The sequence below is a fragment of the Meles meles genome, chromosome 9 (genome assembly GCF_922984935.1).
Source record: "Meles meles chromosome 9, mMelMel3.1 paternal haplotype, whole genome shotgun sequence".
Taxonomy (NCBI): Eukaryota; Metazoa; Chordata; class Mammalia; order Carnivora; family Mustelidae; genus Meles; species Meles meles.
Genome location: NC_060074.1, coordinates 88,679,557 through 88,694,176, shown reverse-complemented (window position 1 = coordinate 88,694,176; position 14,620 = coordinate 88,679,557). Strand labels below are relative to the sequence as shown.

General features: G+C 35.0%; 1 protein-coding gene and 1 pseudogene across 1 annotated transcript in view; one reads left to right on the top strand and one right to left on the bottom strand.

The window, feature by feature from the left end:
- KYNU (kynureninase) overlaps positions 1-14,620 on the top strand; it is a 110,893-nt gene that overhangs the window by 67,867 nt on the left and 28,406 nt on the right. Inside the window, exons 10-11 of the mRNA XM_046017984.1 lie at positions 1,773-1,871; positions 3,071-3,144. Coding sequence (XP_045873940.1) covers positions 1,773-1,871; positions 3,071-3,144 — 173 coding nt within the window. The remainder of the gene's footprint in view (positions 1-1,772; positions 1,872-3,070; positions 3,145-14,620) is intronic.
- Positions 11,153-11,239, bottom strand: LOC123951313 (annotated as a pseudogene).

Below are 14,620 nucleotides of genomic sequence, written 5' to 3'. Positions count from 1 at the left end.
TTGTATCTTGTACACAGTGGGAAGGACTGAAAAATTACATGGCAAAGGAAATAGGATACAAGAATGGGAACCAGTAGGGCAATTTACCATAGTTTGTATATACTTGAATTAATTAAATGTGAGCATGATGTGGGCTTAGTGATAACTGAAAACTACTATTCATCAGGTAAGTAGTATACACTAAAGCAGAGATGATTCTCAAACTTTTTTGTAACAAAAGCCTTTCTACACACTTAAAAATCGCTGAGGACCTCAAAGAGGTTTTGATACTGTGTTTATATATATTTACTATATTTTAAGTAAATATGTTTATTCATTTATTCAGAGCAACAATTAAAACACATTACATATTAAATAATATGCTGTTAGGGAAACAAAGCCATATTTTCTAAAACAAAAAGAGTGTTGTATATTTGGGAAATCTCTTTATTGTTTGGCTTAATAGAAGACAGCTGGCTTTCTTTATCTGCTTCTGTATTCAATCTCTTCCTCCTTTTTTTTTTTTTTTCTTCATGAGGCATGAAGAAAATTAGTCCTCATGCCGATAGATAGTCAGAAAAAACGGAAGTATTCTATTGGCTTCACAGTTTATTGTGAAATTGTTTGATACTATACCAGAATTTGACAAGTGATAGGCAATATGAAACCAAATTACTGAGCTTTCTGTACTTTGTTACATTAAAATCCATTGTTTGGTTTTGCACTTTGAATAGATCTTCTCTCCATGTGTGATATGTTAACATCAAACATTGGTTATTTGAAAAAATATTAGCTCATTTTTTCCAAATATCTACATAGTTCATTATGTATTGTTTTAAAAATTATGTATTATTACTAAACTCATCAGAAAGATCTTTAAATATTGGGAAATGGTCATCCTCATAAAAGTGGATACAAATTTTCAAAAACCTAATTTCTCTTGGAAACTACTTTTTTTTTTCCATTGGCAACAAAGACTGAGTTGTTTTCCTTGAATTGACGGACTCATTTCATTCATTTTCAGAAGAATGTCTGTCAAACAGCCAAGTATGAGTTACTGTTGTTTGTCTTTCAGTTGTTTTTTTTTTTTTTTAAAGATTTTATTTATTTATTTGACAGATAGAGATCACAGGTAGGCAGAGAGGCAGCCAGAGAGAGAGGAAGGGAAACAGGCTCCCCATTTCAGTTGTTTTTTGATGCAAAAAATCATTCTCTGTGAAGTAAAAGTGGCTAGTTCAGCTTGCAACTCAAATAATTGCATGAGTACATTATTTTGAGGCAACTGTCTTACTTCAGAATGTGGTCAAATGTTTTATGCATATTCCCACATTAAACCTTAAACATATGAGAATTAAGGCATTGAGATCTAAAACAAATTAAACATTTTAATCATTTTTACAGCTTTCTCAAGGAGATCTTTAAGTGAAACTGTCCTGTTATTTCCCCCTGCCACTAAATGGTCTTGACCTGCAGTGACTGCTAGTGTAATTTGATGCTGCTGCCTTGATTTGTGCCAACCTGCCAGCAGTTTTCCCATAACTACTTTTGCATTATCAGTGCAAATGTCAACACAGTGATGAAGGTGAAAAATGTCTTCATATTATGAAAACTATTTCGACCTGAAAGGATCCTGAAAATGCCCAGTGTTTTGTGGTTCAGACATTGTGAACCACTGCACCAAAGAATAAACTATAGTTCAGTACAATCATTTGTCAGATTTTCTTAGAGATATTTATTCTTACTACTTTTAATCATTAAGCAGATTTAAAACTTGTTCTTATGTCCTTCCCCAGGGGTGTTTCGTTGGCTTTGATCTAGCACATGCCGTTGGAAATGTTGAACTCCACTTACATGACTGGGGAGTTGATTTTGCCTGCTGGTGCTCCTACAAGGTACAAATTACTTCATATATTTACATCCTTTTATCACACATTGACATTGATCTAAATGAAATACTGGCTCAGTGGCCAGTTGTAACTATTTGAGTTACTTCCTCTATTGCTTTCATTACTGCTTTTCCTGATTTTAGTTCACTACAAAGTCATATGATACAATAGTATAATAATTAACTAAAATCAGGTATTTTCGGGGCACCTGGATGGCTTAGTGGGTTAAGCCTCCGCCTTTGGTTCAGGTCATGATCTTAGGGTCCTGGGATCGAGCCCCGCATTGGGCTCTCTGCTCGGCAGGGAGCCTCCTTCCTCCGTTCTCTCTGCCTGCCTCTCTGCTTACTTGTGATCTCTGTCAAATAAATAAATAAAATCTTTAAAAAAAAAGAAAATCAGGTATTTTCATCCACTGTAGAGTACTTATTCTTTCAATTACCTGGTTGCTATAGACGTCAGGAGATAGGTTGGGGGGAACTCCATATTTAGAACTTAATGCAAATTAATTAGGTTCTTAGTTTTTTGTTAATAATGTTGTGCAATTTCTACTATGTAAAGATAATTACTATGGAATCAACTTGTTACTGACATCTGAAGACAACTGACAGGAATCATGGAAATGAAACCAGTTTTATTTTTTTATTTTGTTTTTTTTTTAAGATTTTATTTATTTATTTGACAGAGACAGTGTAGAGGGAACACAAGTAGGGGGAGTGGGAGAGGAAGAAGCAGGCTTCCCACCAAACAGGAAGCAGGATGTGGGGCTCCATCCCAGGACCTTGGGATCATGACCTGAGCCAAAGGCAGACGCTTAACGACTGAGCCACCCTGGTGCCCCTGAAACCAATTTTATTTTAACTTAATGTTTTTAAAATATGCTTTTCTATTATTTAAATTTTTTTGTGACAAAATAGCTGAAATGAATAAACATTTAAATTAGATAGACTTCATTGGAACTGTATCTATTAGTTAGCAAAATTTGGCCAGGTAAGTAATGGGTATTTATTCTTAATTGATAATGCTACGTTTATTTTTTTTTTCTGAAAAAAATAAGGTGATAAGGTGATGCAAAATTCTGTTTTATTACAAAAGCTCAAATAATCATACATTTTGAGCTGGTCAAAAGTTGGTTGCATAACAAAAAAAAAAATCAAATGATTTCATTATTTATTTTTGTCATATAATTTAATTTCTTTTCAATCCAGTATTTAAACTCAGGAGCGGGAGGTCTTGCTGGTGCCTTTGTCCATGAAAAGCATGCCCATACAATTAAACCTGCGTGAGTACCATCTTTACATTCTTTGGTGATGAATAAATTAATTTGCATTAATAATATGCTAAATTTATATGATTTCATTAAGGTGGTATCCAGTAAGAATCTGGATTGATTATAATTATTACTCTATTAACAATGATGCACTTTATCAGAAATAAATGCCTTTCAAAGAGCTCAGTTGGTTTAACAGAAATTTAATCACAAAAAGGGAAGCTTCAATGCTAAAAATGAGTCACTGTAATCATGTGGAGCAGATGGTTTAATGCAAAGAGACGACTTATTTTTGTTCAAAAATTAGACTTCAGAAAATTTCAGATCCCTCACATTGATGAATAAATCAAAGGCAACCAGAGCTATGCCTAATCGAGCCTTAACTGTGGTATGTTATTATTAAAATTACATCTACCTTTAAAGCTAGAAACATTATACGATAGTCTTGTAAGGATTATCTTCTGTCCTAAAAGATTTTATAATCCATGAAAACTGGAGAAGCTGAACACCGAACAACACAGGCTGACTGCATAAAAAGCAATACTTTTCTATTTTATATAACTTTTTCATTTTTTAGAGCAAGTATAAATGCAAATGTGATCTATTAACACAGACATACATTTTTATTTGACTGGGGAACTTGTACGTTTGTTTTTATCTGGTATGGAGATACAGAAATAATATTCTGCAAAAAGCTCCTTTCATAGTTGTTGTGTCAGAGTGTGTGTGATGAAGACTGTCTAGACTCATAATAGGTAATATAATAATGTTTGATTAGTTTTCTGAATCTTCTCAGCCACTGGCTGAGTGGTGTAATCTTGACAAGAATTGAAGCTGAATTAGTAATAAAACTTCAAGCACCTCACATTTCTGAGGTTTTACGTGTGTAAATCCAAGAAATTTAAGATGATTTGCTACAGATCATTTAATCATGTCGAAAATTTCTTCAAGATTTTAAAGTTTTAAAATTAAATAGAGCATTTTCTTTAGACAGGTATTTTGGCAGGAAGACATCTTCCACAAATACACTGTCAGTACATTACATTTCTCCCCATGTCCCGAATTCTCTGAAAAGAACCTAAAGCATTACTGTGTTATAGGAGTGCCATGCCTATCTTAAAAGGTCGCTTTCTCATTTTTAGCAAACCCCGCTGGTGGTGTGTTACCTAGCATAATTGTTTGCTATGTAGACAGTATATAGGATATTTCTTCCATTGGGTGAAGCCTCACTATTCGCATTTCCCACTCTCCACGTGTTTAAATTGTAATAAAGGATCGGACGTATTACATCAACCCAAAGACAAGCTGGTGGAGTAGTTGGGGGATATGTGCAAAATCTACACAAATTCTCGAGAACGTAAGGGTCAGCAGTTAAATTCCGATCTTAGAGATAATGTCTGTTGCATCTGGGAGTTCTTTTATCATTATTTACCCTTCATGGATGAGGAACAGGAGGGGGGGAGGGGTGGTAGTGGGCAGAATCCGGACATCCCTAGAACACTGTATGTGTTAAATCTTTGGTCCCAGGGGAAAGACTGTATGGACAGAACAGCTTCATATTACTCCTTGATCATTCGCTGGTCTATACCCTGAAGAATGTGCCTTGATCTCTCGGTGTTGTAGCCCTTATATACAGGTCATACCAACATCTACCTCATAGGCAATGATTCTGAGACTAAAACAGGATAGTGTACATGTAAAATGCTAAGCACAGTGGTTTAAGCATTATCTGTGGTCCTTCATGGAGGCTAAATCGTTTGTTGCTTCACTGAATGTGAACTAGTAGACTTTGGACTAGTAGACATAGTAGAGATCATATCTCTTAAGTAGAAAACACAACCTCAGAGGTTATGGTTTGTGACTTTGAAGACATTAAACAGTTTTACATCCATAACCACGTTCATTTCAGCAGACCTTTGAGAAACTGATTGTGCAAGTCTCCATGCCAGAAATTCTCTTTTGTACAGGGCTTACCATCTTCTTGGTTCCTCATTCATTAATAAGTTGAATGAGCTCTTTGTACGAGAGCCTTGCTTTTAAATTTTTTGAGAATTATATGTTACTATCTGTTGTCGCATTTTAACTCTCTGGCTTTGGAGACTGCCAAGACTCAAATCAGGCTTGACTCATGAAGCCCTCTTTACAGAAAACCCCAGTTGGTGGTGTGTGTTTGTTGTTAAAGCTTCTTTTTCTATCATGCCCAAGTAATTAATTCCAGTGGAGCCAACTTCTACCCAATAGTGGGATGTAACTGCTATTCATGTAACAAACTTTGTGGAGTAAACCCTGTTGCTTTTTTAAAGGGTGACATCTAGTGGCTAAGCATGTTATTGCAAATAAATAGTATACAAATGACATTTCATTATCCAGTCATTTATTCTTTCTCAAGAAGTTTTAATTTTATATATTTTAATTAGTTTTTTTATGTTATTTGACTATATATTCATAGTGCAATATTTTTTAGTCAAAGCCTTCAATAAAGAAATGAAACCAGGATGAAGATCAAAGTTAAGATTGGGGACAGTCTAATAAGTTTGTTTGCATTAAACAGAATGCAAAAATGTTCATCAAGGGTGGTGAAGAAGGGCATTATGGAAGTGACTGACCCACCAGGTGTAGAGAGTGGATCCCAGGCTATGTAGCCCTGCATTCTAAAGTTTAGTATTCAGTGTATAACTTTGAAGTATTTCTTATATGTTTCCATTAGAACTGGTAAATTACATCTGTACCAAGAATTTCACTACGTCTTTTCTTCTTCTCCTTCTTTTTTTTTTTTTTTTTTGTTTAAATAGGCATTTTGGCCATTGTTCAAACGGATGACCTAAGACTTTTTCCAAGAACCTTTTGCCAATAAAGAGAAAGAGTAGAGTCCATAGTCGATCCACTGCATTAAGCATCATAACTCAAGCTGTTTTTCTCAACTGGCATTTGACCTTGTCCTAGTTTATCACTACACTTTCTCATTCCAGTGTCATATTCTAAACGTGGTCTGTAGCTAAGAATTACTCTAAATTAGAACTGGTTGTGAGTAAATGCTACCTTTTTTTTTTTCTTCGTTCAGGGCTGATTGCAATTCGGTCTATAAAATTAATAATAATCGTTCTGAGATATAAAGGGAGATATTTTTAATTGTAGGCATTTGAGGATCAGAAACGTGCCACTAAAAAAAGGACTTAAATACTTTGATTTCCTTTTTTACTTCATAAATGTTGACTTTCCTGGTATACTTTCGATCAATACTTTTTGATTTTATGGGATTCAAAAATATCTGAATCTCATAAAGTGATTGTTCTGTAAGAGTCCATAGACAGCAGTTCAACACACCCCACCACACATAACACATTTTTTTTTTTCTTTCGAGAGACTAGAATAAGAGCAGGAGTGGATCATATGTGCTATTAAGATGCCTTCTGTCACTTATTTTTTACCCCATCCATTCAAACCATGCGTACTAGACAATGGCTGGTCTTCACTTTCCATGCTGGCATAACAAACCTTCAAATACTCCAATGTATTAGATCCCTTGAAATGTCCATTTCCCCTGGGATTTTTTTTTTTTTTTTGCCCTTTTTGAGTGACCAATAATGGAGTATACTGATCATTTTGATGAAAATGCTAGAATTTTAAATCATGCCAGTACATTTCCATAATCAGCTAGAGGTGTTTGATTGAGGCCTATAAATAGAGATGTCATTTTTAAGGCTTTATTAAGGGCATGAGTCATCTCCTTTATTTTAAAAAGTCATATGAATGTTCAATAGAACTAGCCAAAGAGGCTGGACAACCTCAGTGCATAGTTAAGGCAAATTTTAGAAGTCAGAGATGTAAGTTATTACTATTTTTATTTGGCAACTTAAAGAAAAAAAAAAAAAGAAGACATGCCAAACAATATTCAGGAACGTCTAAGAAAGGATAAAAAGAGGCACGAAGAAATATGCCATTCTTGGCCCAACTGGACGATTAATGTTACGAGGGGACAGCATCTAATGCACATTTGTTCTGGGGAATGCTGACTTGATACATTGATTCTACATACTTTTCCAGGCAGTATTGAAGAATGCCATCATCCAAAACGTAACCTATAATTTAAACCTTGTTTTGGTTTCTTAGTGATCCTTTCAGAATTAACTACTCATCACACCCTTGTCTAGTACCTGCGTAAGGTGTCCTTGTTAAAGGCTAGAGAGTAAGAAAGTGAGGGGACATCAGCAAAGTATGTAAATTCATGTCTCCAGATCCTTTAAAATGTGATAGGCCAATATCTATAGATTTCTCAGCATTTTGACAGAATCTCTAGTTCAGATTTGACCTCCACTTCCCAGGGTATCTGTTCTACCCATTTAGCCTGTTTCGTACATTCGGTTTTTAGTACTAACATGGATCACTTCTTAGCCACGACTTTTGGACTTCTCAGCCATATTAGATATCCTTGGTCATCTCCTTTGTCATTGATGTTTCCCTCCCACAGCCCTAAGCCTCCATTGTGCTGTTTTCTTCTGCTTCTGTCCAATTTATGTGATGACTCGTCTATATTTTACAAAGTTTACTCTTTCACTTTTTCACAGATTCTGTCAATGCCTCAATCCTTGGTCCCCGAGTCAAGAAATACCTCATCCACACACGATTTCAACAGTAGGCATTTGTAGAAGATACAGCTTTGCCTCTTGCTTGCTTTTTAGCTCTTACTTGAATCTGATTTCAGATTACAAGATTTTCTGATTATCAAAGCATTAAACCAGTTCCCAAAGATACATGGTAATGTAGGAAAGCAAAGATTATCATAATAGGAAATTTTCCCTTCGTCTGTATCTATGAATTATTGTAAAAAGTTTTGGTCTTTTGCTGATTATAGAATGTTATAAATATCAGATAACACAATGAAAACATAATGAAAATGGATTGTAAAGTAAAAAGTTTCAAGAGATTCAAATTTTCCTGGTGCAAGTGATACTGAAGAACTGCTGAATCAAAAAACTATGGACAGTGAGAATCTGTCAGAGTTAGAACCAGTAACAGAAGAAGTAGAGGAAATTAGACACGGTACTTCAAAAGTAAATGACTTGAATATCAGGAATTAAAAGGAAATGATGAATGCTTCAAAAATTTTTATAGAAATGATCATTTCTGTGGTCATGCCAAAAAAGTTAAATGTAATATGAAAGTTTGTATTTTTCAATCTCAATATTTTTAAAAAATACACCAAAAATGAACACTTTATTATTTTTTCTTTCTAACAATTAGCACATTATACTTTGAGTTTATCAAATTACAAGTTAGTTTTTATACAATTTTTAAAGTATTTATTTATTTATTTATTTAAAAGAGAGACAATGAGCAAGAGTGAGAGCGTGAGCTGGGGAGGGGGAGAAGCAGGCTCTGCGGCGCAGGGAACCCGACACAGGGCTCAGCTTAATCCCAGGATCATAACTGGAGCCAAAAGCTGTTGTTCAACTGACTGAGCCACCCAGGGGCCCCTAATTCTTATATAATTTTAAACTTATTTTTTAAGAGCAGCTCAATCAAATTTAATTTTTCCCATTAATTACTATAAAATATGGTTATTGGCTTCAAGTGAATTTTATTTTAAATGGCCTTTTCCCATTGGTCATCAAATAATGAAGAGTTCCAGTATACCCATATATCTCTCTAATCGCAGGGATTAAACATGGTAAAACTTCCATTTTATCTTACTCTGACCCAAGTGTCCTTTCTAAGGTACTCATTTCTTTGTCATGTAAAGAGAATGATCCTGAGTCGATTAAGAAGACATGAACAGATGTAACCAACACATATTTTGTGCAAGTAGCTTTCACAGGTGGAAGTAAATATAAGATATTGCTATGATTTTAATTTATAATCCACGTGGAGAGATTATTTGAGTAACTGAATAAATGATTTAAATGACAGGTAACATAAGGTTAGAATATGTGCCATAGGCAGCTTCTTAATTGCTAGGTGAGGGGCACGTGGGTGACTCAGTCAGGCATCTGCCTGCGGCTCAGGTCATGTGGGATCAAGCCCCACACTGGGCTCCCTGCTTGGGGGGAGACCTGCTTCTTCCTCTCCCTCTCCCCCTGCCTGTGTTCCTGCTCTCCTTATCTCTCTGTCAAATAAATTAAAATCTTTTTAAAAAAATGCTAGGAGACTAATCAGACATTGCTATAGGAGCAGTGGAGGGATTTAATGTCTAACTCAAGTGCTTTGGAAAAGCTTGAGTAAGGTGGGGGGAAATTTAGTTACAAATCCTCTGCTAAATGGAATGCTGTGTTAACTAAGCAAATAAATTTACTCTCTGTTACTTTGAAAGCTGAAATTGTTGCCTATGAGAAAGACTTCACTTGGTTAGTTTCATATTTAAGAAAATATAAAGAACAATTACTTAAATGACATTTCTTAAAGGGATATATCAGGTGATTATTTCCTCCTTATACTTTTTACTAGAATTTTTATGGAATCTGAGTTATTGGCTTAACATTTAAAAGTTTGCTTATGACCATAAGATTGCTCTATATTCCTGTTCTACAGTATTTTAGAAATTATAAACAGTGGGGAAATAGAGTTTGTTTCATGCTCATACCTAATTTCAAAGACACACTCATGGATTAGGTTATACTAAGTCCTAGTCCCCAAATCCTCACTGTAAGGGGTCCAAGAGATGATACATTGATTGAAGAAAACTCATGTATGGAATCATGACATACAACCTACACGTATCTTCATTCAGAAACCATTTTAAACTTTTTTTTTTTTTTTTATAATTTATTTGACAGAGAGAGATCACAAGTAGACAGAGAGGCAAGCAGAGAGAGAGAGAGAGAGGGAAGCAGGCTCCCTGTTGAGCAGAGAGCCCGATGCGGGGCTCGATCCCAGGACCCCGAGATCATGACCTGAGCCAAAGGCAGTGGCTTACCCCACTGAGCCACCCAGGCACCCCCAGAAACCATTTTAGATTAGTAACTCTAAAAGGATCCCACATCTTCTGGGCTTGACAATTTATACTATGCAAAATTATGTAGGTGGTCTTTCTGTGTTGTGATTTTAAGCTGTGATCATAAAAATAACATTTATGCTGTGAGGTGTGATCATGATTAGAAATAAGTTCAGTAAATAATCTCATTTTTTTCAGCTCTGGAGATAAAGTAATCCTGGCTCTAAAGGAAAGCCAAAATAGTAATTATCAGTATAAAAAGATACATTAAAGCCATTGTTCCTTGCAAATCACTCTTTTCAGATAATGATGACATAATCATTAATTTGGGGAAATTGGAGTCCTTTGAAATCTCGAAATTTATTTTCTCTTCTAAAATTGCAGTCTAGTGTCTCTGAAGATATATGAGGTCAATGAACCTTTCAGACACCAAAACTAAAACTTGTCAAAGAGCTTCAGCTCTTGTTTTAATCACTGCAAGTTTTGCCCCTGAAGTGACCTTTGGAATCTTCAGGGTTTTTTGTTATTGTTTAATATTAACTATGAAGAACTATTGCCAAACTTTTATCTGTTCTTAATTGAGAAATATACATGTAGCTCTCTTGCTCTTGAAGATCTGCCAAAAGAGCCACTCTACAGTGATAACCTGCTGTGTGGGGCAGTGCCGGGGAACTTGGTCATTACACACAGACCCATTGGGTTCAGGTACTTCCAAGATGGCCGGTAACTTCACAGATGACAAGAATTCTTGTCAAATATTGTTCCAAACAAAGATCTGAGCTCATGTGATGGGTTTTCTTTTTTTCTTTGTTTACTTGTGTTTTCTCGATGCCAAAGGACAAGATTTGACTAGGAAGAAATGATCATTTTCTCTAGAGTTGAGGTCTCTCTCTTTGTCATGATCCATCCATGTATAGAGAGTATGCCTTGCTCTCATCTCTGCTCCAATCAGCTTTGGTCAAGATCTCAGAAGATTTGGTACAAATTTGGTACAAGCCATGGAAACTTAGGCAGAAAATGGCCTTATTTTTTTTTTTAAGGACCCTGTGATCCTTGTGAGAATTTATCTTGATGTGTTCAATGTGATAGCTTAAAAATTGATTATAAATTAATTTTAAAATTTTTGATTGGAGTGACATTGTCCTACACTTGATCTTAGCCAAAAGGCCAAGAAGTGATAGAATGACTTTGTCCTTATGATCTTTCTTTACTTTCTTAATCTTCAGTGCCCCAAAAAATACTTTTAAAAATTTTATTATTGAATATATGTCTTTCTTTACTCTTAGCATAATAGACAAACCATATTCTAGCATATGGAAGCATTTCTACTTCACAAGTTATTCTGAAGGGGGCATGATTTTCAAAATACTGTCAAATTAAATATGCATTTCCATATGCTTCTACAAAGACCAAATATATCCAGGAAAACTAGCTACAGACAATTTAAAAAATCCTTCATGAGTATTTTAATCAACATTGCAACTGGTCCTTTCAGAAGTCCTAAATTCAGACATCTCTCTGTTTTTGTGCTTTTAACATCAATATTACCTCAAAGGATTATAAACCAGTCTTTCAAGATAATGATATATTTCCAGAAAGTATGTACAGAAAATTTTCAAAGGATTTATTTGTTAATAAAGCTTTCCTACCAGGAAAATAATTGACTTAGCTCCTTTAAGGATACCATGTTATTCTGAAACTTTAGGAAATAACTTTAATTAACCAAAACTCATGAAATCAGGAAGTGCTTTTTTATTGTATAACTACACTTGTCATACTCTTAGATCTCTGGACATACTTGAACAAACCTCCTGTTGAGTAAGATTTGAAGATGTACTGAATATGTAACAGAACCAAGTGAAGCACTCCAAACAGTATTTACAGATGAGTGAGCAAATGAGAGAAGGAAAAGGAATTGAGTGTCATGATACCTTCTTACACTATTTTCCAGAGCAGCATTAAATCAGTAAACTTAGAAAGTGGAGAGCAATTGTGAACAGATGAATGTTTTTTAGAAAATAAGATTTGATAGAGATCTTTTCTACTAACTTAGAGTGAGTTGGTAATATTTTACCTAATATTGTGGACATGTCAAGCCTTTTAATAGTCATTCTTGGCAACTAATTGCTGGCATCAAGAGATGAATGTACAATTTACGAGCTAAGCAACCTCTTTTGTCAGTTGTTGAGATTTTTGTTTGTCACTAACACCTTTGAATCTTTTCTGTCACTTAGCTATGCTTTTACTTTTCCTCCGAATGTGCTGGTCACCCACTGCCTGGAATTAGACCCTTCTTGCTTTTTCTCTCAGTTTTTTTTTTTTTTTTAATCTCTTACTCTACTGCTTTCTCTTATCCTTATTCTTATGCACCAGCTCCACCTTCCTTATACATACCTGAATTACTGTTATTTCTGGATTCCAGTATCTCCTTGAACTATAGCAGTTGCAGCTTCTGTGTCCAAGCCTTTCTTCTCACTCTGCAGGGCGGAGTTATTTCATTTGTCAGCTAACAAAGTATTTCTTGAGATCTCCTGTAGGCAAAACAGTACGCAGTACAAAGGGTATACAGATATGAATGAGCTCCTACTGTCCTTTCTATGTGACCAGCAAAAGGAAGGAGAGATTGGAGAAACCTTTGTTGAGGAGGGGATGCTTGAGCTGACTGCAGAAATTCTCCCAGGTCTTACTGAGACTGGAGGAGAACAGGCAGTGGTAGAGTGTTCAACGCAGGATGGTTTTACCTGCACCCCAGTCAGAGACCAGAAAATGGAGTTCCCTGCATTCCAAATAAGGAATTTCAATTCTTATCTTAAAGGCAGATGGAAGCCATTGGCTGTTCACATGAAACAAGTTTACAAATTCAGGTCTCTTCAGCTCTCCTTGTGGGGAAAAATAATTAGGCATGGGGAATCTGCTAAGATTTCTTCTGGCTTTTAAACTCTGATTGCCAAACAATAAAAATGAAGCATCAGAATACAGTGGACTGCCTCTAGGGATAAGTTAGAAACTGAAACCAGTTTGATGGAAATATGTGTGTCGTCAACTATATTGATGACTTCATGACCTTTGTCCCCATCCACACTTTTGTGGTAGGTGGATGTAGTAAAGCAGAGGTAAGTCCAGACAGATTCGTAACAAACTTGACTATAACCTCATCTCTTTCCTTTTCTCAAGTATAAAGTACTACTATATGCCTATTTCTTAAAGTTCAGCTGCCAAAATTTTATTATGAAAATTAAGAATATATAAAAGCTATTTGAATGAATAAATTTCTCATTACTTCTGAATAAAACAACTTTTGTGGAACTTTTCGATTCTGCAAAACATAATTATTTGATGAGGATCTTAGGTGATATACTTTTACTTGAGCTTAGGTTATACAGGGCATTACGATATGAGATGACAGGCATTCAAATTTATCCCCAGTTGCTGTTACAGATTTCTAAGAATAAACAATTATGCTGTACCCCAAATATTCCATGTTTTTTTTAGCAATGCTCTAACAATGTGATTCAAAACATGTTTTGAAGCCATGAAAACAGTAAGACTATTGTATTTTAGTTTTCAGTTATGACTTTGACTGAGAGAAAGAAAGAGGAAGGCTAGGGATGGAAGAGGAAGGGACTGAATGAGGAAGGTGAAGGGGGAGGGGTTGGGGAAAAGGATGAGAAAGAGGAAAAGGAAGAGGAAAAAAAAAATTTCAGTCAGGTTTATATTCCTAAACCCAGACTAAAATTATTAAATGTATGGTAATAAATTGTCAGATTAAAGGACATTATGTAAGCAGTCTTTTGTGGAAATGTACTATTTAGAACAGATTGTGATGTAATTTCCTCATTTGCTGAATTGCTCTAGTGATGAACTGCATTTTTAACATAGATTAAGGAGACTGGGAAAAGTTGTTTTGGTGAGATACAGGATAAGGAGAGGTAAGGGGTTTGTGGAATAAGTTAAATTAATTCAGTCCATGAAATATTCAGGGATTCATACTGGAGATTCTGCCATTAAAGTCTTGCTAAGGAGATCAAGGAGAGTTGGATATTTCATTTCATAACTTTTAGCATCCAAAATCAGATTCAGTGGATCCCTGGTGGTCTTCTCTTACTGAATTTGAATATCATGCCTCAAAGATGTTTTTATAATAAGTGATGCTTTCCATTTGATAATACCTATTTGAAACCACTTTTAGGAAATTTATGATGTTCAAAGAACACAAAGCATATTAAAACCTTTATTTTTTATTATTTATCAGACCTCTTCCAAAACCTTCTCTTAGAATTCTGTTAATGTATTCTAAGTAAATGAACTCCCTGCTTGATTTTTAGTTTATGGTGGCAAAAGATTAAAATTTCTAGTCCAATTGCAATGAGATTGCATCTTAATTGTTATTGTTCATATTTCAGTTTGTAGAAATGATTTATGAGCTTGACGTGATATAGCTACTTATAAACTAATTTAATGGTTTTTAATTTTACATCATTAGCTTTAGAATATTTGCTTTATAGAATTCATGCCAATATTTCATTTAGATTACATTCCTTTTGTATTTTATTTTGTCTT